The 26922-nt window shown below is 37.1% G+C and overlaps 2 protein-coding genes across 4 annotated transcripts in view; one reads left to right on the top strand and one right to left on the bottom strand.

Annotated features, from left to right (window-relative positions):
- Rragb (Ras related GTP binding B) overlaps window positions 1-26922 on the top strand; it is a 50189-nt gene that overhangs the window by 12368 nt on the left and 10899 nt on the right. For 2 of the 3 annotated variants that reach the window (XM_040743970.1, XM_040743969.1), the window contains 6 exons: window positions 749-971; window positions 5436-5531; window positions 7288-7410; window positions 13009-13100; window positions 19508-19623; window positions 22593-23048. In XM_040743970.1, the coding sequence (XP_040599904.1) occupies window positions 749-971; window positions 5436-5531; window positions 7288-7410; window positions 13009-13100; window positions 19508-19623; window positions 22593-22690 (748 nt within the window). In that variant the 3' untranslated portion in view covers window positions 22691-23048. Of the gene's footprint in view, window positions 1-748; window positions 972-5435; window positions 5532-7287; window positions 7411-13008; window positions 13101-19507; window positions 19624-22592; window positions 23049-26922 lie in introns of those variants that run through there. The other variant, XM_040743971.1, reaches the window with a different exon arrangement.
- LOC121139939 (40S ribosomal protein S12-like) lies at window positions 1605-2040 on the bottom strand. The gene has a single exon (XM_040743972.1). The coding sequence runs from the start codon at window positions 2004-2006 to the stop codon at window positions 1608-1610; it is 399 nt and encodes a 132-aa protein (XP_040599906.1). The 5' UTR covers window positions 2007-2040; the 3' UTR covers window positions 1605-1607.

Raw genomic sequence — 26922 nt, 5'->3', positions numbered from 1 at the left:
GATAGTAACATTCTGCTGAAAAGTCACCATTGGAATCATTTTCATATAATTTAGAATATTTGACTGTGAAGTTATTCAGCAAATGTTCATTAAGCTTTTAAAAGCTTTGAGACAGTGGGAGATAATATCTAAGATGATCCTTGTCTGGTTGTATAGGGAATTGAACACTATTAATTAAAAACTCACCCAAATAAGTACAGTGTTGCACTGGTGTAAGTGTTTTAAATAAGAAAGGTGTGTTGGTAAAGAGCCTACAGTGAGTGAGCTGACTCAAGATAGGGATGGTTTCTATGAGGACGTATGAATTGGATTGAAATCTTAAAGAAGAAGGCAGAATCAGTTACATGAAGGAGACAAGCAGTGTGTGAAAGAGTGATCAGTATGTATAAAAGATTCATGAGTTGAGCCATCAGCCACTCAAAGAATGAGCAGAAGGTAAGTGTGTTTAAACTGAAATGGCAGAAGCTAGACATGAGTTTGAGGCCGGCCTGTTGTTCTACATAATGAATTCCAGTCCAGGCAGCAATACATATTGAGACCCTGTCTCAAAAACAGCAACAACAAAACAAAACATTTTACAGGATTGCAAGTTAAAACTCTGAAGTAGAGTAAGGTAGAGCTCAACATGTTTAGCTGTTACTTGCTCTTTGAATCGAAGATTGTGTTTCTTTTGATCAAGCTAAAAAATTTCAAGGAGGAGTGGTTGAATAGAGGATCTGTTTACTATCTAGATTTTCTTTCCTACCAGACAAGACACCTTCATGGAAAATTATTTCACTAGCCAGCGTGACAACATCTTTCGAAATGTGGAGGTTCTTATTTATGTCTTTGATGTGGAGAGCCGTGAACTTGAGAAGGACATGCACTACTATCAGTCGTGTCTTGAGGCCATTCTGCAGAATTCTCCAGAAGCCAAAATCTTTTGCTTGGTACACAAAATGGATTTGGTACAGGAGGATCAGCGAGACTTGGTAAGAAACTGAAAAGGTGCTATGCCAAATGGTTAGCATGCTTGACTTCCTTTATAAAAGTGTAGGTCAATTTGTAGCATTCTGTATTTCAGAACTAGGTAAGATCTGACTATGTACTTTCACTAACCTTTGTCATTTAAAAAATAGTTTTCTCCCCCCATTGTCACAGCTAAAAGACCCACCAGGGGTAAGATGTGGAGAGGTGTCTGCTATCATTGGACTAATTTAGGAAACTGGTAGGTACCAGTTCGAGTACCTGCCACACTGTGTCAGATGCTAATCACAGTCCCTCACAATTGTACTGGCATAAATGAATTTGTATGACTCAAAGATGACCAAGGATGGTGGAGTAGGAAATATCAACCTTCATCTTAACAAAAACACATAAAATTAATGACCTATAATTCAGAGAGGACTCAATGAGATCTGGGTCTGGTAAAACATAGACACAGTCTTACCTTCAGTTTGCTCAGGGTAAAATAAGCACGTTAGATAGTAAGAAATAGGACAAAAAAGAAAATCCTTCTCTATGTCATAGAGAAGTACTAAGTAAAGCAGTTTTAGATTATACAAGAATATAGTTTCTCCTTGGCTTGGAGAATATCTTTTTTTTTTGAGCAAAAATTTTTTATTTATTCATTTCTTGCACTTGAAGTACTCCTCTATGACATCCTTGGCCTGAGATTCTTTGCCATAGTCCTTAACCACTACACAACTGCAACCTTCCACTTTCCGTGGTTTCCCCTCTCGATCAATTTTACAGAGGCCTACCCATTCCCCTAGTTTCTTGTTGTCATCAACCTTAATTAGGTTGATCAGGTGCTCGGCACAAAGGGCCTCCACCAACTTGACATACATGGGCTCATCATAATTTGATGCAAGCACACAGAGATGGGTTTGGCGCTTGTCTAAGGCTTTGGCAGCTTCGCGGATGCCACGTGCGAGGCCATCGTGGATGAGAGCGGTCTTCAGCACCTCCTGAAGTGCAGTATTGACGTCCATTACGCCTCCAGCAGCAATGCCTTCCTCGGCCATGGTGGTGGATTACGGGTGAGGCCGAATGTTGAACACACTGAAAAACAGAACCAACAGAAAAATGCTCCCGTTACACTCCAGGCAACTCTTAATTCCGACACTAAGACATACACAAGAGGGAGACCGCCTTGGAGGATATCTTAAGGAGTGCCTCATACTAAAGAATTTTTTGGTAATAGCTCTAGTAAGGAAACCATATTATGTAAGCCACAGAGGGAGTCAGATACCCTGGAGCAGGAATTACAATTGGTTGTATGCCACCTGATATGTGTGCTGGGAACCATGAACTGACCTTGAGCCCTCTGCAGGATCAGCAAATGCTCTAGCTCCTTATTCAGTTATTTTAAAAGTAATTTCAAGAGCTGGGGTTGTAACTTAGTGATAGAGTGCTGTCTGGCCTATTTGATACCTTGAATCAAATCCCCAGTACACCACATTTTTTAAAAAAATATTTTTTAGTCAAAATTGCAATAAAAAGCTGGAACATTTAAACAAATGAGCTCCTTTTCAATGTTTCATTCACTTGCAATTTCTCTTACTGTTTTTTAAATGCTTATATATTCTCAAATATATATTAATAGTCTTTAAGAGATTCTTGGTTTTTTTTTTTTTTTTGGTTTTGCGAGACAGGGTTTCTCTGTATTGTATTGTTTTAGAGGCTGTCCTGAAGAGATTCCTGAAGAGATTCTTAACTTAGTTGTGACAATCATTAATTTCATTAAATATTAGACTGAAAAGATTAAAATAAAAATTACTATAAGTGCTTCTCAAAATAGCAATTTTAGCTAATATAAATATTTGTATGTATGTTTGAATTTTCCAGAGAAACAGACCCAATCAGATGTGTTTGTGTATAGAAAAACCAAGACACAAAGGAATGGGAGAGTATTTCATTTAAGGAATTAGCTCAACTCATTCTGGAAGCCTTCTCTGGAAGTAATCTGAACCCTGGGGAGCAGGGAAGATAGGCTAGAGAACTGAAAGGAAGAATATGCAGGAGAGGAAGAAGTAAAAGTAGCCTTAGTTTTAGATGATATGTGTTTCTGTACATAAAAGACCCTAAATATTCCACCAGAAAACTCCCAAGCTATAAGCACATTCAGCCAAGTAGTAGGATACAAAATTAACAAGTCAATAGCCTTCTTAAATACAAAGGGGAAATTTGATTCCTATGCCAATAGAAGAGTTGATATTTTAACTACATCTGGTCCAGTAGTTGTACTTGCAGTCAGAAACTTCTTAAGCATATGATACTCACTTTATAAGAGCCATGTCTTCTATAGAAACTGAATAGTCAAACTGAGGAGTTGTGTCAGCACCTTTTTTCTTTTTTTTTGTTTTTTTTGAGACAGGGTTTCTCTGTATTGTTTTGGAGTCTGTCCTGGAACTCTCTCGGTAGACCAGGCTGGACTTGAACTCAGAGATTTGCCTGCCTCTGCCTCCCGAGTGCTGGGATTAAAGGCGTGGGCCACCACTGCCTAGCCAGCACCTTTTCTTAAATTGACCCAACCTCTGCTTTCATTCAAGGGATTCTAGATTCATAAAGTGACACAAATCTGGATGCCAGTTGAGAAGCTATGACATTTTACAATTTGTGCTGGATATTTGATCATTTGACCTAAATTATTTCATTTGTATAGATCATATAAGAATGTGGTACGGGCGGTGGTGGCGCACGCCTTTAATCCCAGAACTCGGGAGGCAGAGGCAGGCGGATCTCTGTGAGTTCGAGACCAAGCCTGTTCTACCGAGCGAGTTCCAGGACAGGCTCCTAAACAATACAGAGAAACCCTGTCTCGAAAAACCAAAAAAAAAAAAAAAAAAGAATGTGGTAGATACCCCTTCTAAATTATTTATAGGAGCACTATGATGCGTTAGCCAAAACTATAGGTTTCTGTGAATTGGTACTTTGGCTCTTCTGTCCAATCAAATAAGGGTACTCTCCTTGTATTTGATGATAAAATGTTTCCACATTGCTCTTGCTACTGTAGTACTCACTTCCCCTTTGTATTTAGGTTTCCCAATTAAGTGGTAGCAATTACCACTGTAAATTTTGGCCTACAGATGAAAGTGGTAAGAGAACTGGGGAAGGAAGTTGGGGTTTCTCTTACAAATGTGTTTCTCATTGTCATTTGTTCTGGAACCTCCCATTATTGGTGAATAGGTGATCAATGACAAACCTTGAACATTGTGAACTCCCTAAGCTGTTAGATTCCTTCCTGTGTAGCATATTAGTGCAGGTCTGACATTTTAACCTTAATATAGGTTATGTTTTGATTCATGTCTTAGGCAGGAACTAAACAAGCAAAACACTTTCTTAACTTTTCACCTATAAATCTTCTGCTTATTAGATCCATGTCAATAAATTTGGTCTGAGTGAATGTTGTGTTCCTTCTACCATATTCCTACACCTTTAATATCTGTTCATATAGTTATCCTCATATTTTGGTCTATATTTACTGGAGAAATCATATAGTTCTTTTAGAGGGTAGAATAATTCCTCATGGTCCGTGCTTTGTATCTCACCTTTAAGAATCTTTTGATACTTGAATGTGTATAGAGCTAGAAGCAAAGAGGTATGGAAGGAATGAATCAGCACTCTCTTATAGCTACCTCTGAGGAGTCCATTTCAGCTTCTTCAGGAAAAGTTGGATTATTCTTAAATAAGGATGTAGTGACTGCTTCCTTGGGCAGAGTGGGCATCCCTAACATCCTCAAGATCAGTTCCACTCTCCATAATCATGTTCTGTCATAGCCAGTAGTGCCCATGCTTTCCAATAAGATACCTCATAGAATTTTGCATTTAATTTTCACTGTAATTGATCTGCTTACAGGATGAAATTCCAAGTTTACTTCGCAGCAATCTCAGGGAAACATATCTGAATATACATGTTTTTTATAGCTATTTTCTCTGTATGTGTGGGGATGTATACATAGGAAAAAACCCTAGCTGGCTAGAGCTTAGTTGTTTTTGTGGGTTATATATGTGTTTGCAAATTAAGTATACGATACATATAAGTATATATATGTTTGCATATATGTATATAATATATGTTATTAAGGGGTATTTCTATAATGCTAGAGAACTAAAACATGTTTAGATTTGCAAAATTTTAATATAGGTATTACCATAATAAAATAACCTAGATTTGGTAGAATGGAGTGTACATATATTTTAAGACACCTCTGTATGATAAATTTTGTTTTCTCCCAGTGCTTCATATGAATATTCAGCAAAAGCAGGATAAGCCTAAAGAAATCTAACAGCCAGTAACATGTTTAACCTCTTGTTTGGGAAATAATACTCAAGGTTCTTATGAAGACAGAGTAAAAGGTCCTTGTCAAAATATGATAAATTAATTAACCTCTGATTTTGCAGTGAAGGAGAGCTGTTACATGCTGATCCACTTGTTGAATTTTTTAATTCAGATTTTTAAAGAACGAGAAGAAGACTTAAGACGTTTATCTCGTCCATTAGAATGTTCTTGTTTCCGAACATCTATCTGGGATGAAACTCTGTATAAGGTGTGTATGTTTCCTCTATTTCCTACTTTAAGAGCATGAATAAAAGTTAGAAGGATATTAACAAAACTAAAATATTTAAAACTATTTCATAGCCATCTAGATGTGTTGTACTAAAATGAAAATAATCTTTAACAAATTGTTCAAAGAACATCAAATTTAACATCAAAAGAGTTTTGTTTTAATCTTAGATTGGGTTGACATTGTCACCAAGTTTGCTTGTTTGGATATGATTAATCTGCCACTGTTCTTTGTCATAGGAAGTGTTGCTTAACATCCATCATCCATTTTGACCCATTGTGGTCTCAGTGATTATTGTAGTGGTTGAAGTTACCTTTGTGGTACATAGGCTCCTGCTTCTTCCATTTTTCTTGCTTACTAATGGTTTAAAGATTAACTCCTTCTGTGTCCTCATGTGGTCAGACCTTTCCTTCAGACTGCTTCTGGTATACATTGACAAGTGTGATGCTGCATAGCAAAGGATCCTTCTCTATCACTGGTAGCCAGAGCTTCAGTTTCAACTCATCTGACAAGTGTCTACAACCAGATACACAGAAACCTGACTTGCCAAGGAGAAAAGCCATTGGACTTTTAAAAACAGCAATGAATTTTTAAAAACTAATTCATTTCCCCCCAGTATTATGTTGACCCAGGCTCACTCTGATAACAACATTTTGAGATACCTGTCTAGAAAGTACTGTTCTAGCTTAATATGGGCTGAATTTCTCTCAAAGCCTTATTCCCAAAGAACAGGTAACCGTGAATAAGGATGGACATGACGCACATGACGCACTGATAAGAACCAGCTGCGGTGTGAAGGATGGCAATAGATAACACGACCAAAGACAATTGACTAATCACAACACTGCTGTGAGTGACAATGTCTCTGCTGTGGTTAGCTTTGGTGCCTTCTCCAAGGTAAATTCAGCAGTGACATTAACACCGACCTGGGAACTTTGAACACTATGCCTAAGTAGTAAAACGAATTGGAATAGAGACATGTCACTACTATCTCTTACATCAATATTGCATAGAACTGACTTAAACTTTTATATTTTATTCAACAAGCATTCATTATCTATTGGATGCTGCTACATATGCAAATGACTAAGATAGGTTTCTGACGTCTTGTAGGAGACAGAAGAACAAAGTACACCTAACAAGAAAATTCGGAGTGACAGTAAAGGAAGTGTTATACCAGAAATATGAATATAAGCACCTTAATAGAATACTAGGAGGATGAAAGTAATCTCATCTGCATGCATTAGTCATACTCATGGATGAAGTCAGTTTATAATGACATTTTATATCTTTGAAGGAAGGGGCCACTTGTCATTGTGGCTCTGATATTTTCACAAAATTGACTCTTGGATGTATGCTGAATATAGCATTATTTCTTTTTAAAGCTGTGTATAATGTTGGACTTCAGTATTTGTTGGATATCTGGATTAGGTTTTTAGCATAATAGATCATACTTTGCAACTTTTTTCCTAAAACTACACGATGGCATTTAATTGCCTGTTTACTCATGGAAAGAAATTTCTCCAGTGTTTGAACTCTTAAAAATTCAACTCAAGAATACAAATCAAGTATTAGATTTATTTTCTTGTTTAATTTTTTGTTATGTTGAACATCCATATTTGTTTTGGACTCTATTGTCAATTTGTTTTACAGTCTGTCTTGTAGGGAACTCACTCATTTCAAAGACCTGGAACTGGCTACCTGTTAGTAATAGTTGATTGTGCTTCTGTCCTTGTAGGCTTGGTCCAGCATTGTTTATCAGCTGATTCCCAATGTTCAACAACTGGAAATGAACCTGCGCAATTTTGCTGAAATTATTGAAGCTGACGAAGTACTTCTGTTTGAGAGAGCTACCTTTCTGGTAAGGACACTGTGCTCTACACTTGTATTTCAGACTTTCTTCTTCTATTCAGAGAACAGGATGTTACTGCTCATAGGAATATCCACCCCCCACTTACATAAGCATATATGGTCTTATTTATAAAGCAATATTGTCTGAAAGTGGTATGGAAAAAGTCCTTTGGTAAGTAACCTTTTAATACTTAGTAAAATTTAGATTTTTGCAGGTATGCCTAGTTAGAGAATTCAGATTAGTTTTAGTAATATAATTCAATACAATAAAGGAATATTATTACCTACTGAGATTTATTAAGAAATATAGAGAATTTTTCTTTTAAGAAAACTCTTCCTCCACCCGTCTATCAAAAAGATTGATACACCATGAAAACTTCAAACATGTAAAAGTCTTGGAGAAGTAAAAGACATGTCGATAGTTCTAGTTTTCTTATAAATGGAATTTAGCAACAATATCAAAGTCTGCTGTATAGACATGAGTCAGTGATGCAAAAATCTGTATTTTATATACATATTTTTCTTCAGTTTCTTTGAAGTCATATTTTTATTGCTATGTATTAATTTTACAAACAAATGAGATGCAATATAATATTTTTCAGGTATATACAGTATGTACTGGCCGGGCGGTGGTGGCACACGCCTTTAATCCCAGCACTCGGGAGGCAGAGGCAGGTGGATCTCTGTGAGTTCGAGGCCAGGCTGGACCGACAGCCTCCAAAACAATACAGAGAAACCCTGTCTCGTAAAACCAAAAAAAAAAAATACAGTATGTACTGATGAAATTCAGCTTCCTAGGCTCAGATGTAGAGGTCCTGGATTCAACATCCAGTACTGCGAAAGAAGAAATTCAACCTCCCTTTATCTGTCATCGCCAAACTATGATAACCACTGTTTTTCATTCATATCAACATTTTTTGTATTTTTCTCTTTGTTAATTTATTTTTTACATTCCAATCACAGTTCCCCCTCGCTCCTTCCCCCACCACGCCACTCTCTCCAATCCCCCCTCCTCCATCTGCTCTTCAGAGAGGGTAAGGCCTCCCTTAGGAAGTCTACTAAGTCTGTCCCATCATCTAGTTGAGGCAGGACCAAGGCACCTCTCTACCCCCACAGCCCTATATCTAGAGTGGGCAAGGTATCTCTCCATATAGAATGGGCTCCACTAAGTCAGTTTGTGCATTAGTGTTAGGTCTTAGACCCACTGACAGTGGTCTCATATGTTGTCCCAGTCACATCACTGTCACCTATATTAGGGGGTCTGGTTTGGTCTTATGCAGGTTCCCATTTGTCAGACCTGAGTCTCACTAGCTGGGGTCAGCTGATTCTGTGGATTTTCCCATCATGGTCTCTGACTCCTTTGTTCATATTATCACTTCTCCCTCACTTCGATTGTACTCCAGGAACTCGGCCCATTGGTTAGTTGTGGATTTCTGCGTCTGCTTCCGTGTGTTTCTGGAAGAGGGTTTAAGCTTCTCTGGGGTTATGGATTATAGGCTGGGTGTCTTTTGCTTTATGTCTGGTATCCACTTGTGAGTGAGTACATACTATATTTGTCTTTCTGGTTTTGAGTTACCTCACATAGGATAGTTTCTTCTAGTTCTGCCCATTTGCCTGCTAATTTTAGGATGCTGTTGTTTCTTACTGCTGAGTAGTACTCCATTGTGTATATGTACCACATTTTCTCTATCCACTCTTCAGTTGATGGGCATCTAGGCTGTTTCCAAGATCTGGCTATTACAATTAGTGTTGCTATGCACATAGTTGAGCAAGTGTCCTTGTAGTATGAATGTGCCTCCTTCAGGTATATGCCCAACAGTGGTACTGCAGGGTCTTGAGGTAGGTTGATCCCTAATTTTTTGAGAAATCTTCATACTGATTTCCACAGCAGTTGGGCAAGTTTGCACTCCCACCAGCAATGGAGGAGTGTTAACCCTTTCTCCAATCTTCTCCAGTATAGACTGTCATTGATGATTTTGATTTTAGCCATTCTTTTTTTTATTTTTTTATTTTAGCCATTCTTATCAGTGTAAGATGGAATCTCAGAGTGGTTTTGATTTGCATTTCCCCGATGACTAAGGATGTTGAGCAATTAAGTGTCATTCTGCCATTTGAGATTGTTCTGTTGAGAATTCTCTATTTAGATCTGTACCCCATTTTTTAATTGGATTATTTGGTAATTTGATTTCTAGTTTCTTGAGTTCTTTGTAAACTTTGGAAGTCAGCCCTCTGTCAGATGTGGGGTTGGTAAAGACCTTTCCCCATTCTGTGGGCTGCCGTTTTGTCTTGTTGACTGTGTCCTTTGCTTTACAGAAGCTTCTCAGTTTTAAGAGGTACCACTTATTAATTGTTGCTCTCAGAGTCTGTGCTACTGGTGTTCTATTTAGGAAGTGGTCTCCTGTGCCAATGTGTTCAAACATATTTCCCACTTAATCTTCTATGAGATTCAGTGTGGATGGATTTATATTGAGGTTTTTGATCCATTTAGATTTGTGTTTTGTGCATGGCAATAGACACCAGCACCATTTGTTGAATATATTTTCTTTTTTCCATTTGATACTTTTAGCTCATTTGTCAAAAATTAGGTGTTCATAGGTGTGTGGGTTGATATCGGGGGTCTTTGATTTGATTCCATTGATCTACCTGTCTGTTTTTATGCAATACTAAGCTGTTTTCATTTTTATAGCTCTATAGTAGAGCTTGAAGTCTGGAATGGTGATGCCTTTATCCTTTATTGTACAGAACAGCTGTGGCTATTCTGGGTTTTTGTTTTTTCATATGAAGTTGAATATTGCTCTTTCAAGGTCTGTGAAGAATTGTGCTGGGATTTTGATGGGAATTACATTGAATCTGTAGATTACTTTTGGTAGGATTACCATTTTTACTATGTTGATTCTACCTATCCAAGAGCATGAGAGATTATTCCATTTTCTTTTTTCTTTTGTTTTTTTGTTTTGAGAGAGGGTTTCTCTGTAAATTTTTGGAGGCTATCCTGGAACTCGCTCTGTAGACCAGGATGGCCTCGAACTCACAGAGATCCGCCTGCCTCTGCCTCCCAAGAGCTGGGATTAAAGGCATGCGCTACTAATGCCCAGCCAGATCTTTCCATTTTCTGATAACTTCTTTTAATTTCTTTCTTTAAAGACTTGAAGTTCTTGCCATAGAGGCACTTCGTTTGTTTGGTTAGAATTACCCGAAGATATTTTATGTTATTTGTCGCCATTGTGAAGGGTGATATTTCTCTGATTTCCTTCTCAGCCCATTTTTCATATGTATATAGGAAGGCTACTGATTTTTTTTGAGTAAATCTTATATCTTGCTGTATTACTAAAGGTGTCTATGAGTTGTAGGAGTTCTCTTGTAGAATTTTTGGGATCACTTATGTATACTATCATATCAGCAAATAGTTACACTTTGACTTCTTTTCCAATTTGTATCCCTTTGTTGTCTTATTGCTATAGCTACAATTTCAAGTACTATGTTGAACAGATATGGAGAAACTGGACAGCTTTGTCTTGTTCCTGATTTCAGTGGCATTGCTTTGAGTTTCTCTCCATTTAGTTTGATGTTGGCTGTTGGGTTACTGTTTGTTGACTTTATTATGTTTAGATATGCTCCTTGTATCCCTATTCTCTCCAAGACCTTTATCATGAAGGGCTGTTGAATTTTGTTGAAGGCTTTTTCAGCATCTAGCTAGATGATAATGTGGTTATTTTCTTTCAGTTTGTTTATATGGTGGATTACATTGACAGATTTTGTTTATACATATTTTTAAATATTTATTTGTATGTGTGTGTGTGTGTGTGTGTGTGTGTGTGTGTGTGTGTGTGTGTGTGTGTGTTGCTACTTGTGTGGTAGATGTGTGGAGGCCAGAGGAAGATATTCAGATTTCTTGGAGCTGGATTTACAGGCAGTTATGAACTGCCTGACATCAGTGTGTGGAACCAAACTTGTGTCTTCTGGACACTAAGAAGCATGCCTAAGGCATTTCTCCAGTGCAGTGAATACATTTGAAATGTATTGGGAAAAGCTGCTGAGAGGTGGTAGCACACACCTTTAGTCCCATTCTGAGGAGGCATAGCAGTAGACTAGATCTTTGAGTCTGCTTTGTATTCAGAGTGAGTACCAGGACAGCAAAGACAATACAGAGAAACCCCGTCTCGAAAAAACAACAACAAAAAAGTAGTAATTAAAGCTACTTTGTCAGAACACATTGCATAAATAATTGGTAATAGGATCATTTAATGTCCCTCTAAAAACAGCTCCCAGTGAAGAATTTAGTGTCTGATCTTTACCAGTGCTAGGTGAATTTAGACAAATATCTTAGTTATTCTGTGCTTTTTTTTCTCTTCTGCAAAACCCGAGTAATAATGCTTATATCATAGATTTATTGTGTGCATTAAAATGGGACAGTGTAAGGTAAGCAGCCGGCATAAACCTTGGCATGTAATTAGCATCGGAGGATAGAGAATATATGTGTGTAGTTCTATCTTTGTTACAAGAATTATATTTTAAATATTTAGCATCATGTCAGAATTTCCATGTAAATTTTCTTCTGGTAAATGATGTGGATTTTCTTCTGCTAGGAATTTACAACTCATTTTCAGACTTTAGAGTACTTGTAGTTTTATTAAAATTAGAAGGCGCTATTAAAATATTTTTATCTGGTGTGGGTGTTTGTCCCAAATACATTAATTTATTATAGTTAGTACTTTGGATCATCTAGTAAAGGTTTTTAGTATGATTCCGACAGATAGTTTGTTATAGATATCTTTTTTGTTGTTGTTTTTTTGGGGTTATTTTTCTGTATTGCTATGAGGTTGTCCTGGAACTCCCTCTGTAGACCAGGGTGGCCTCGAACTCACAGAGATCCACCTGCTTCTGCCTCCCGAGTGCTGGGATTAAAGTTATGAGCCACCAACGCCCAGCATCATCTTCAAAATTATATGTTAGGCACTACTCAAGAGCAGTGAAATATTTTTATTTATTTGTACAATTTTAAGTCAAAGACCATCTTACCATCTTGTAAAATGTTAATAAGATAAAATTTAGTAATTAAGGTAATTGAAACAAATTTTCCTTGACTAGGATAGGGTATACTTTAATAAATTCTTAACTTGAATACCTACCAAGCACCATACCTCAGCAATGCAAGTACTCCAGAAATGATCAGTTCTTTACTTTTGTAATTGAGACTTTATCTTCGTAAACTGGGACTTATGAATCATTATTGCTGTTAAGTATCACAAGAGAGTATTGTACAATATATTCCAAGTACAATATATGTATAGTATGTTCCAAGCCTGGCAAAATTCAAAATATGGTTTCTACTGAATGTGTATTGCTTACTCACCACTGTAAGTCAAAAGCCATTTATAGAGAATATACAAGTCATCTAATAGAGTTGTAACCAAATGATCCTGTGCAGATTATCTAAATGAATATAGGAATTGTTGGCAAGGATATGGGACAGAAGGCAAGAAACAGGATGCCAAGTTGCATCTTAGTTCTTAAAATCAAGATGATCAAAGGCTTTCATAGATGTCTTTTTTTGTAACAGTGATGTGAGTTTTTGCATGGATTCAAAGGATAACATCCCTCTTTCCAGGTCATTTCTCATTATCAGTGTAAAGAACAGCGGGACTCGCACAGATTTGAGAAAATCAGCAACATTATAAAGCAGTTCAAGCTGAGCTGTAGGTAAGAGACTTTCTAAATGGTAACTTAATTTCTGCGTAACATCATCATTCTTGAAATTTAAAGAAAGTAGTTGAATGTACATTTATGCTTGCAGTAGTTTGTTTAGTCAGATAAAAAGGTGAGTTCTAAGAGAGCCCACAAGTGACTGAGGTGCAGTCCATTGTCTTAATATTATAAGCATAATAATCTTACATTTTGAACATGAAAAGTAATTGAGCAAGGATATTATGTTAAAGAGTAAGTTACTAAATTCAGGAATTTTAAAGAAAAAATAATTAAAATCCATGGATTATGTGAGCCAAACTGGTACAGAAGCATATAAAAACTACTCATCAGTGGTGGTGGCACACATCTTTAATCCCAGCACTCAGGAGGCAGAGGCAGGTAGATCTCTGAGTTTGAGGCCAGCCTGGTCTACAGAGTGAGTTCCAGGATAGCTAGGGCTACACAGAGAAACCCTGTCTCGAAGAAATGAAACAAAAAACCCTCAAATCAAGTATCCTTTTGAGATGTTTGATACCATTTAAGTAATCAAAATAGAATATTATTAAGAAAGGTTTTGAAAAGGAAGGGGGAACTTGTGACCTGGTGAAGGAGAAAAGCCTGGATTTTTAAAAAGGAAACACTGTCACTAAGAAGGAAAGAGTGTAAGACCATCAGCAACATACAGTAGAATAGCTGAAAAGTGTTGGCATGGGAGAAATGAGAGGTATAGAAAAGAAGCTGAGTTGATATTGGAACAACTTGACAGGTGTTTACCACACTGCCTCCACTGGGCTCACAGGCACTGATAATACCAGGGAGAAGCTGTCCCATCCTGAGCATGGGTGTCATAGGAACAGTTATCTGGAGATAGACAAGCTATAGAGACACAGCTAGGAGCTGGATCTATCATGAGCATTCAGATTATCAAGGGATACCAGGATAGAAATGCAACAAGGGAATATGGAGCAAGAGCCCCTGTGACAAGCCTGAAGAATAAATGGAAAGCACTACCATTAGCATTGTTGCACAAGGAACAACTTGGTAACACAAAGGAATTATGTATGGATCATTAGCAAATAAACCGCAGTGGTCTGGGTTCGAAGACAACATCCTATGACAGAAGTAAATACAAGTCTAGACCCTCCTTCCACATTCCCCCAGAGCCTCTGACTCAAAAGCTCCTCATGGAAACTGATTGTCAATAATCTAAGAGAAGACAGTGTCCAACGGATGGATTGTTTCAGACTGGTGAGCCGAGAAAGTAGTACAACACAGAGACACCTTGCAACAGGGAAGACATACCCATCTAAGGTGGTTAAATTAAAGAGACTAACAGCTGTCTCATTACCTACAGAAACAGCTAAAGGAGACAGCCAAAGTGGAGAGGAACTATATTCATCCCTAAGGAAGAAATACTAACATTGCAATAATTGTCTCATTTTAGTTATTTTTTAATTGTTTAATAGTTTTGTTTTAATTTGTATCTTAGAATAAGCTCTTATTACTCTTTACTTTTTCTGCACCTATTTTTTGTTTGCTCTATTGTTTCTCATACCTGTAGCCCTGTACTTTGCTTTTATTATATTCTTTCCTTTCCCTTTTCCATACCCTTTCCTCTTTTTCCTTTTTAATTATTAATAACCTTAGCCATAAACGACGAAGATATATTTCACCACAGTACCTTAGTCCCTCTGTCTAGAACCTTAGGGACATAAGTGAAGTACACAGGGTCTTTTCTAGCATATTGACATCAGGACTTCTGTCAAACCATTGTTTTGGTACTGGGGTGGTATCACCTATCATGAGAAAGAATACTACACACAGCAGAAAGACAGTCTCAATCATGAGATCATAGGTAAGACTAAACTGCATGAGGAAAAAAATTCAGAAAAGAGAGCTGAATTTTTATTTAACACAATAAAATAGCCCATAGGAAATAGTAAGCCTTAAATGCAAGTGTCCTCAGTTCCTCATTTAACTGCTGCATACAATAAACTCACTTCACTGGCAAAGAAATCTATGGATACATAGCTAAAGAATGGAAGTCAACTCCTCAAGCAAATGGAAGCATAAAATAAGCTAGCACAGCTATTCTAATGCCTGATAAAATATACTTCAAATGAAAATTAGTCAGAAGAGATAAATTGGGTACTACATAGTAATATAAGGAACAACTTTTTAAGAATTTATAAGTTGTAAATGTATGTGCACCAAGTGTTATGACACCAAATTTCATAAAACAAATATATAAGCATGAAAACTCAGATGGATCCTTAATGCAGAAATATTGAACTACACAAAAGAGGATATCCTAGGATATTTATTGAAAGAGAAATCACTTACTTGCACACTAAGAAATCCGAGAACCAAAGGTCACGGCTGCTCTCCAGATCAAAACCAAAACTCAAAGAGAGTCCCCTCCCCCTACCTCTATTTACCATCATACATTTTACGTACCTGTGAACACACCCACACAGTAGGCTTACGGATACATAAAATAACTCCTTACAGATCCTGATACTGCCAATTTTAATACTCTTATTTACATAGGTCATCTGAAGTGAAAATTAGCAAAGAAATGTTAGAGCTATATCATACTAAAGGCTAGATTAAATGGATTTTGTAGAATATTCCATCTGACATCCATGGAATACACATTCTATTCAGCAGTTCATGGGACAGTCTTTGAATTTGATCACATAAGCTACCAAATAAACCTTAACAAAAGAATTAAAATAATTCTTTTTATTTTGTCAGATTATAGTGGGACTAAAGCTAGAACAACAACAGAAACAAAAAATTGTAGAAAAATAGCATGCTTAAATAAACAATGAGTGATAGACTAAATCAAAGAGGAAGTTTAAAAATTCCTAAAATCAAGTGAAATTGATTGTGCAATTTACCATATTCTGTGGTATGCAGCTAAAGCAGTTCTAAGAGAAAAATTTATAAGCAATGAGTGTTTACATTAAACATCAGAGACATCTCGGATAGCAATGATGCACCTTGAGGTCTTAGAAAAAAACAAGAACAAGCCAAACCTTAAAGCAGTAGGGGGCAACAAATAATATGAATCAGGACAGAAGTTAATAAAATGGAGACTGAAGGACAAATACATAAAATCGGACAAGAAGATGCTTCCTTCTAAAGACTAAACATGATTGGTGAACCAGTAGCTAAACTAAACAAAAGAAGAAGAGAAAACATTAAATTAATGGAATCAGGGATGTAAATTGGATGTTGCAACGTATTCTAATGAAATCCAGGAGATTAGGGAACACATTGAATACTTCTACTCAAATATAAAACCCTGAAAAATCTGGAAGACATGGATAAATTCCTAAATACTTATAACCTACTTTAAATTAAATAAAAAGGTAAAAATACTTCAGACCTATATCATGTAGTTAGATTGAAGCACTAATTAAACATCTCTCCACGGGGCTGGTTGCTCTTCCATAGGTCCTGAGTTTAATTCCCAGCAACCACATGATGGCTCACAACCATCTGTAATGAGATCTGGTGCCCTCTTCTGGCCTTCAGGGATAAATGCAGGCAGAACACTGTATTCACAATAAATAAAAGACTCTTTAAAAAAATCTCTTGACAAAGAGGAATAGTACCAAATGGATTTACTGATAATTATCATCAAACACTTAAAAAACAACTAAATCTAATACTTCTCAACAGTCTTAGACAGAAAGGGAAGGAATATCACCCAGCACTCAGGAGGCAGAGGCAGACGGATCTCTGTGAGTTCCAGACCAGCCTGGTCTACAAGAGCTAGTTCCTGGACAGACTCCAAAGCCACAGAGAAACCCTGTCTCGAAAAACCAAAAAAAATTATGCTATTACCATAATCTGATAAGGATACACCAAAAATAACCTAGACCAATTTTCCTGATGAACATAGATGCAAAAACTGTCAACAGAGTACTTGAAAAGTAAATTATAGAACACACTAAGATTATATACCATGACCAAGTTGCTTTTGTCCCATAGATGGTTGGTTCAATGTTTGTTAATAAGTATAATATAGTATATCAATGAACACAGGGACAGAACTCACATAATTATATAGTAGATGCAGGAACAACTTTTGACAAAGTTTAGCAACTTCCCATGATAAAACCTGAAAAAAACTAGAAATAAAAGTAATGTGTCTTGCCAAGTGGTTATAGTGCATGCCTTTAATCCCAGCACTTGAGAGGCAAAAGCTGATGGATATCTGAGTTTTGAGGCCAGCCTGGTCTACAGAGTGAGTCCCAGAACAGGCAGGACTGTTGCACAGAAAAACCCTGTCTCAAAAAACAGAGAGAAAAAAGGTATCTCAACATAATAAAGGCTATGCATCTCAAACCTGTAGCCAACATTATACGAAATGAGGAAAAATTGAAGGATTTCCTCTAAAATGAGGAATTAGAAAATTCCTACCCCCTCCATTGTATTCAATATAATCCTCAAAACCAGAGTAACAAAAGAAAGAAATTAAAGGAATGTAGGAAAGAAAGAAATAGAATTATCTCTATTTGCAAATAATATCTTCAACTGGATAATTCTTTAATCAACATATTAAACAGATTAACAAGATACTAAATAAACATTGAAAAGGAGTAGTCATCATATAAATTAAGCAGGTTGAATTTTTATTTTTAGTAATACACACACATAAGCAAAGGTGATGTGTAGATCAACAGAATAATATAGACAATCCAGAAATAAATCCATACTATTACCACAGGCCCTAACTTTGGCAAAGATGTCAGAAATACACGCTAGGAAAAGAAGATTGACTATTCCATAATTGGTTCTGGGAAAAACCATCTGGATATTCACATGTAGAGGAATGAAACTAGACCCCTATCTCCTGCCCTGCAAAAAATTGATCCAAGACGTTATTCTAAGACCTGAAGCTCTAAAACAGCTAGATAAAAATGTATGCAAAATACTTCAAGACATAGGAAAGGACTTTCTCTAAACAACTTCAGGTGCTCAAGAAATCCAAGAATTGTCAAGTGGAATTACATGAAATTAAAAAGCTTCTACATAACAAAGAAAACAAACATCAGATTGAAAAATCTTTACAAAATCTGTCAGATTAGATTATGAATACCTAGACTCTATTAAGAACTTTAAAAGTTAAAAAAAGTCTTCCGGGGCTAGAGAGATGGCTTAGAGGTTAAGAGCACTGACTGCTCTTCCAGGGGTCCTGAGTTCAATTCCCAGCAACCACATGGCGGCTCACAACCATTTGTAATGAGATCTGGTGCCCTCTTCTGGCCTGTGGACATACATACAGACAGAACACTATATACATAATAAATAAAAGTTTTCTAATCAATAAATGGCAAATTAGATAGTTGTCAGAAAAAAGTTTATGGCCAATAATTGTTTGTATAAGTGTTCAACATCCTTATCCATGAGGGGAAATGCTAGTTAAAACTTCCTCAATATCATATTTCAGCCCTGTCAGTCTGGCTTTCTTACAGAAACAAAGATAACAAATTCTGAAGCACATTAGAAGGAGGACTGAGTCCTAGTATACTGCATAAGGTGTAAACTTGTGCAGCCACCTTGAAGCCAGCATGTAAATTTAACAAAAAACTAAAAGTAGAGCTACTATATGACTCAGCTAAAATAATCCTGGCATATACTCAAAGGACTCTATATCTACAGAGATACTTGCCGACCCATGCTATTGCTGATCTATTAACAGCATCTTCAAAATAGATCTAGCTTTAGGTACCCATCAAGAGATTCATGGATAAAGAAAATTTTTTGCATATGCAGTATGGAATATTATTCATCATAAGGGAAAGGAAAATTATGACATTTGTTGGAAAATAAATGGAACTGGTAATACTATATTAAATGAAATAGGCTACTCAAACAAATACCATGTTTTCTCTCATATGAGGAATCTAGATTTAAATTTGTATCTTTGTATGCAGGTCATAAAAATAAGAAACAGGACCATGAGAGAATAGGAATGTATCTTAAGTTTGATTAGAGAGAAGGGAGGGAAATATGATGCATGTGAAATGAAAACAGGTGCCCAATTTGGGGGCAGTAAGGAAACTAGCAGTAGTGAGGGGAGAGGGATTGAGGAGAATGGGGGCCGCAAGTAACAAAGTGAGAGAGAGAATGTGTTTATAAAATGGCATAATGAAACATATTGCTTTGTATGCTAATTATAAGAACTATTAGAAAATCTAGATTTAAGCCCATTTTCAATTCTTACTCTATATCAATCCATATCCTACTTCCCCGTCCATTTACCCTCTAAGCATGTTAAGGTCATCAGTACAGTTTCTTTGGAAACTTAAAAAGTGGTGAATTGAGATAAAGTACTATAAAATTTTCTAATATAATAAAGAAGAACTTATTTTAGTCTTTAACCACCATTTTCCTTTCTCCCATAGCAAGCTGGCTGCCTCTTTCCAGAGTATGGAAGTGAGGAACTCTAACTTTGCTGCTTTCATTGACATATTCACATCCAACACTTACGTCATGGTCGTGATGTCTGATCCATCCATTCGTAAGTTTAAACTTGGCTGACATAGTTTCAAAGTCTCATAATTTTTAAGCAAAGGCTGAAGAAGTAGTACTTTATTAGATATTTAAAATTATGTTGTAATGAAGGTGGTTGTATAATAACATGAAGGTACTTACTCTCACTGAACTGTACACTAAAATGATAAGCTTAGTAAATCTTAACTACTATACATATATAATGTATAATATATGTATATAAAGCTACAGTTAAAGAAATTAGTAGTAGTGGTAGTAGTAATGGTGTTATAATTTTATTTAATAGGCTTATATTTTAGAGCTGGAATAATTTTTCTCAAATACTGTATTTTTCTTCATGAGAACTTGAGAAAGCAGGTGCCTTAGAGTTTCTATTGCTGTGAAGAGACACCATGACCATGGCAACTCTTACAAAGAAAACGTTTATTTGTGGTGGTGGCTTACAGTTTTAGTTCAGTCCATTATCATCATGAAGGGGAGGAGCATGGCAGTGTGCAGATAGACATGGAGCTGGCTACATCTTGACCAGAAGACAGAAGGAAGTTGTCTAACTCACTGGGCTGTATCCTGAGCATAGGAAACCTCAAAGTCCCTCCTCCCCTATGACACATAACCACTCCAACAAAGCTGCATCACCTAATAGTAACACAATCTATGAGCTTATGGGGGCCAAATACATTCGAACTACCACATTTCACTCCCTGGCCCCCATAAACCTTTAACAGTATCATAGTGCAAAATGCATTTAATCCAACTTCAAAAGTCCTCATAGTCTATCACAGTCTCAACAATGTTTAAAAGTACAAAGTCTCTTCTGAGATTCATGTAATACAAAGTCTCTTCTAAGATTCATGTCATCTCCTAACTATAATCTCATGTAAAATCAAATCAAAAAGCAGATCACATACTTCCATCATATAACGGTAAAGGATATACATTATGATTCCGAAATATAGGGAAGGGAGCATAATGAGGAAATGCTGGACCAAAGCAAGACCGAAAACCAGCTGGGCAAACTACAAACTCTTCGTCTCCATGTCTGATGTCAAAATGCTCTCCACATCTCTGATTCCATTCAGCTTTGTTGACTGTTGGGCTGTTTCCACTTCCTGTTAGCAGCTCTCTTTGGCAGGTATCCCAGGCTGCAACTTCACGGCTTCACATAATGGCTTCACATAATGGCCTCTCTATTAGGCCTCCATTTAGGGACACCTCTGACACATGCCTGGTCTCAGTGACTGTCGTAGGTAGGCATGGAGGAACTTCTATAATTGGTTTCTTCTATCCTTAACTCTAAAGCCAGAACCATGTGGCCAAAGCTGCCAAGTTTTGTTGCTTACTGGGGCTGGAACATGGCCCCCTTGTTTAATTACATCTTCATCAGCTTTCTGTTTTCCTTTACTGCCTAAGCTTGGCTGTCCTTGAACTTGATCTTTAGACCAAGCTGGCCTCAAACTCAGAGATCTGCCAACTTCTGCCTTCCCAGTGCTGGAATTAAAGGAGTGTACCACCACACCCAGCTGTAAACTTTTTTAAAATTGCTTTCCACAGGCTGGGTGGGATCTTGCCCTGAGGTCACCACTCCCTTTAATCCATTTATCTCCTTGAACAGAGGATTTAGCTCCATTCCACTTTTTGGTGCCCCCTTTTTCCTCAAATATTTTTCCTTGCTCAGGTTGCTCCTTTCATTATATATCTTCATTAGAGTTACCACCACAAATATCTACACGACCAAGTCTATACTTAATTGTTTTGGGATTTCTTCTGCCAACAGAATTAACCCAAAACTCTTTGCTTTAACTTCAGGCGGACTCTTCGAACAAGGGCAAAAGGCACTAAAATATCACAAGAATGATTTGTAGGCAGCATACTAAAATTCTTCTATGAAACCTCTTGAGCTAGCCCCTGACATTTCAAATCATTATCAACACAATTGTCTTCTATGCTCCTACTAGTATAGCCCATTAAGCAGTGCTTAAAGTGCCTGACTGCTTTCCTAACCCAAAATACCAAAGTCCATATTACTCCAAACAAAAACATGGTCAGGCCTATCACAATACCCCAGTCTCTGGTACCAACTTCTGTCTTACTTTGGGGTTTCTATTGCTGTTAAGAGACACCATAACCATGGCAACTCTTACAAAGAAATCATTTAATTGAGGTGGTGGCTAACAGTTTCAGAGGTTCGATCTATTATCATCATGAAAGGGAGCATGGCAGTATGCAGGCAGACATGGAACTGGCTACATCTTGACCAGAAGACAGCAGGAAGTTGTCTAACACTAGGCAGTAGTATCTCAAACATAAGAAACCTCTGCCACAATGACACGGTTGCTCCAACAATGCCATACCTACTCCAACAAAGCCACACTCCTAATAGTGCTACTCCCTATGAGCTTATGGGGGCCAAATACATTCAAACTACCACAGCAGGTTACTAAATTGAGGATTTTTAAAGAAAAGAGAACCCAGATCCTTGAACTTTTAAGAAACTTGCCATGTAACCTCTAAGTTACTAAAAGCTGAACCATGTCATAGATTACTACATGTTCTAAAGCTGCATATTTCTGTTCTGAGCAATAAGGGGTAATATTTGTTATTTCTATACCATGAAAGCCATATCTGCTACAACCTATTAGACTAAAGATTCTCACAGTGCTTCTAGAATATTCCCATGTGTTTAAATTATCTGTCTTCTGGTTTTAACTACTTGAGGTTAATATTTAAAGGTAACAAAAGATATTGAGGTTTGTTCTAGTAGTCTCAAACCAAAAGACTGTGAAATTTTATGTTTAGCATATGTGTAAATTTGCTTCAGAAATATCAAACCTTGATAACTTGAGGCTTCCTGCTCCTGTATATTCTCTGGCATACACTGAAGGATTTGGATCTTTTAATTTATTTGCTTTTGCTAGAGAGACATTCCTTTGACTGCTCTTCTTACTCTGTTGGGTGTCTCCCCACCCCCACCCTCAGCTTCTGCAGCTACTCTGATCAACATCCGCAATGCCAGGAAACACTTTGAAAAGCTGGAGAGAGTGGATGGACCAAAACAGTGTCTTCTCATGCGCTAAACATTGCCGAATATTGTTTCACGCAAAAAATGGAAACACTGTTTCTTTATTGTTGTATTCGTATATGTAGACTCTAAAATGCTGTGATGCTTACCACTTCTGTATTTCTTCTCTACTCCCCAGTCTTACCGTTTAACTTTGAATGCTATTTATTCAAATAGCCAGTGAGGAGTTACAAGACCGGGTGTCCATGAAGTTGGTGTAACGTATACGTAGGTGATATATGTAAGTGTTCTGATAACATGATTCTAATAGTGTTTGTGTTCTAATAACCTGCTTCCAGTAGTTGTGTATGCCAAAGTCCTTCCCAGCATCCTCTTGTATTCATTATCAAATATATACTTGTAGGTTTGAAGTATTACTGTTTTCTCAGCATGAACTAAAAATATTCCGTAACTCAGCTAGGCATGGTAGCTCATGCTTATAATCCTAGCATTTGGGAAGCAGAGGCAAGAGGATTGCTGCAAGTTTGAGGCCAGCCTGTCTGCATAGGGAAGTCCAGGCCAGCCAGGAATATAAATCAAGATCTTGTCTCAAAATACATATATATGTGTGTGTATGTATATATGTGTATATATGTGTATACATACACACACATATATATGTATTCCTTAACTTTGATTGTAAATAAATGTTTGCTGTTAGGGATTTCAGTGTGTGTGTTTCTTTTTCTTATATCTTGAACTTTGCACTAAGGGTTAAAAGTTTCATTTATTCTAGAGAAGAGAACTTGCTTACTGGAAAATAGTATAAGTAAAGTTAGCTGAAGAATGGAGCCAGATTTTAGCCCCGGAACAACTTCAAATGTCTGATATCTGTGATGTCTGAATTTGTTAGTTAAAAGGAAAACACAAGAAGCTACTGAGCAGAACAATTATATGAAATCAATGTTTAAAAAGTAACTTGTCTATTCTGTATGGACTGGCAGCAGTTCGAGAAAGTATATTAGTAATCCAGGCCTGATCTGGATTGAAAGTCTCCAGTACTGGTAAGATAGCTCAGTGAGTAAAAGCCCTGACTGCCAGGCCAGGTGAGCTGAAGTCCTTTTCCAAAAAGTATATGGTGGAAGGTGAAGACAGATTCCTGCAAGTTCTCTTGTGATCTCTACATGCATGCCCACGTGTATAAATGCATATACAGAGAGACACACTGAATAAATAAAAATTTTTAAAAATTAAAAAGTTCAAAGAAGTAATTAGAGAATGAATGAATAAAATCTTGATGGAAAGTAAGGTCCAGCAGTGGTTACTATTATCTATATGTTCCGTGACACCAAATGCACCATAAAATATTAACTAGAATTACTATACCCTGTAACCTTTTAAGTTTCATTAACATGACAACAAAATACATCGACACACATTTAGGAAATACACAGCCCCATGGACTCATCTCATTGCTCCTGTACTTGATGGAATAAAATGTCGTCCAGTGCAAGATGTGCTGTGGTATGCCTTTGGGCTACATAGAGAAATCCGATCTTAAAAAGTGAAAAGAGGGGCCTGGAGAGATGGCTCATAGGTAAAAAGCACTGACTGTTCTTCCAGAGGTCCTGAGTTCAATTCCCAGCAACCACATGGTGGCTCACAGCCATCTATAATGAGATCTGGTGCCCTCTTCTGGCCTGTGGACACACATGCAGACAGAATACTGTACACAGTATTTAAAATAAATCTTTTTTAAAAAGTGAAAAGAAAGAAACGTCTTCCAGCATCAGCCTTCCCCATCTTAATTTATTATCCCCAGTTGGGAAATAAGTAGTTTTTATTAAGTAGCAAATAGTATGTTTTTCAGTAGCCTATGTTGCATAGACTCAAAAGAACTTCATGGGGATTATTTTCAGGTGTATCTTCTAGATTCTTTATCCTATTAGCATGTAGGAAAAATGAAAATACCAAATGAATAGAGTTCTGTTCTATAACTAATGAAAGTCATGGTTTGAACTGTTCTTATCTTTAGTGTTTAGGATGGAATTTTGAAGGAAATATTTGACAGGTTTCTTTAAGTAGGTAGACAATGAAAACATGTATTTAGAAATAGGTGGATAAAATTTTAAAAAATAGAGATGTGAAACTGACACTATGAAGTGATGCTTTTTATACTATCATGTGAGTAGGATGGGATAGTTGTTCTCAAACTTTAGCATATATCATAATCACTTAGAGATAGCTTGTTAAAAAGCATTTGTGGCTCAGGAGTTAAGAGCACCTGTTGGTTCCAGTACCCATGTGATGATTTGCAACCATCCATAAATCAAGTGCAAGGGGATCCAGCACCCCTTTCTTGACCTCTGCAGTCACCAAGCACGCATGTGGTACATATACACACATGCAGGCAAAACACTCATTCACATAAAATAAGTCTAAAATAAAAATTTCAAAACATAGATTGCTGTCTCAGACCCACCTTGAAAGTTCATTCAATAAGTCTTGGATGGGCCTCATGAATCTACAGTTCTAACTGGGCATGGTGGTGCAAGCCTTTAATCCCAGCAGTTGGGAGGCAGAGGCTGGGGGATCTTGAAGTTGAGGCCAGCCTGGTCTACTAAGAGAGTTCCAGGACAACCAGGGCTCTGTTATACAGAAGAGCCCTGTCTCAAAAAAAAACTACAGTTCTAATAGGTTTGCAAATGGTGCTGAAGCTGGGCCTACTCATCTAGGGACTATATTTTGCTTTAGGGAAAAGAAGAAATGTAGATGTGGGAACAGTTGTGACAAAACATTAGATTTGATGCTAAGACAAAATGTTTTAAATCACTGCTCCTCAAAATGATCATCAAGTTTGAGATCAAACAGCACTGTTTTAGATTAAAAAAAACAGTGAGTTGGAAGCTTTTATGTCATAGATAATACATTGCAAATGAAAACTCATTAGCCTAAGGTGAGTGTGGTCAGCCAGGTTGCCAAACGAGAAACAGTACTACTTAAGTACTTGAATCTGAAGTTGTATGTTATAAAGATTGTCTCATTTTAATCTTCATGATCACCCTATGAGATAAGTACTCTTATGACTGTTGCCATTTTGCAAGTTAGAAAACTGTTTAAGAAGCTAAGAAACTTAAGCACAGTCTTATACTATTGGAGAAGCCAAGGTTTGAACTCTAGTAGTCTAATCCACAACTATTCACATACCTGAAGTTATATAGCCTTCCTGAACTTCACTACAACTTAATGATGGAAAGTATGAGTTATATCCTCATGTATGTAACATGTCTATTAGACTCTGTATTCTGTAAAAATAGTAAAGCAAACCCTTGCAAATCCACCTCACTCCATTTTTCCTGGGGCTTGACTGCATGGATTAAAAAACTCCCACATGCCAGGTGGTTGTGGCGCACACCTTTTATCTCAGCACTCGGGAGGCAGAGACAAGCGGATCTTCATGAGTTCGAGACCAGCCTGGTCTACAAATTGAGTTCCAGGACAGCCAGGGCTGTTACACAGAGAAATCCTGTCTTGAAAAACCAAAAAAAAAAAAAAAAGAGAAAGAAAGAAACAAAAGAAAACAGAAACTTCCATGCAAAACAGGAAACCAAAAGGAAAAATTTTAGAGCTTCAAGGATTTCAGTCACACCTAAGCAATTTTGCAATAGTTAAGTTTTCCCTTCACTGCTACTGTGGAGGATTATAGCCCTTTTAAAAGAGGGGGCACACAATGTGTAACTGTTTTAGATCTCGAAAAACAGTGCTTTGCAAAACAAAGGTTATGATTTTGTACTTAAATTCCTGGCTTCTCTTTAAAGCATGAATACTACTTCCTCACTAACAAAGTCACAGACCTTATTATTTTAGTCAGAAGTCCACAATCTATTATGGCTCAAAAAATATCTTAAGAGCCTGAGACACAGGAATGAATGAAACGAACTCCTTGAGCTCATGGACTGTTATATTTAAATACGGGAGATGGACAGTAACCAATTATGTATATGAGGAGACAAGAGTACTATGAAGAAAGTTAAAAGTGTTGGAGGAAGGCATTGAGCTAGGCACAATAGTTACCAGCTCCGTATTCCTTGGATTCGTCAACAAGGAGAAATTAAAGTTACACACATAATTCAAGCTACTGATCAGCTGTCCTTAAAGAGGTAAGATTTTCTTAACATGATCCATGTGGCACAGCATAAAAGGGCCCTTTAAATTTGTACAAGGAAGGCAGAACAATCAGTATCAAGAGTGACTGAAGAGCCAGGCGGTGGTGGCGCACGCCTTTAATCCCAGCACTCGGGAGGCAGA

Source organism: Mesocricetus auratus, unplaced genomic scaffold (genome assembly GCF_017639785.1).
Source record: "Mesocricetus auratus isolate SY011 unplaced genomic scaffold, BCM_Maur_2.0 Super-Scaffold_100003, whole genome shotgun sequence".
NCBI lineage: Eukaryota > Metazoa > Chordata > Mammalia > Rodentia > Cricetidae > Mesocricetus > Mesocricetus auratus.
Note: the sequence above shows the minus strand (reverse complement) of the source record. Positions and strands in the feature narration are given on the sequence as shown.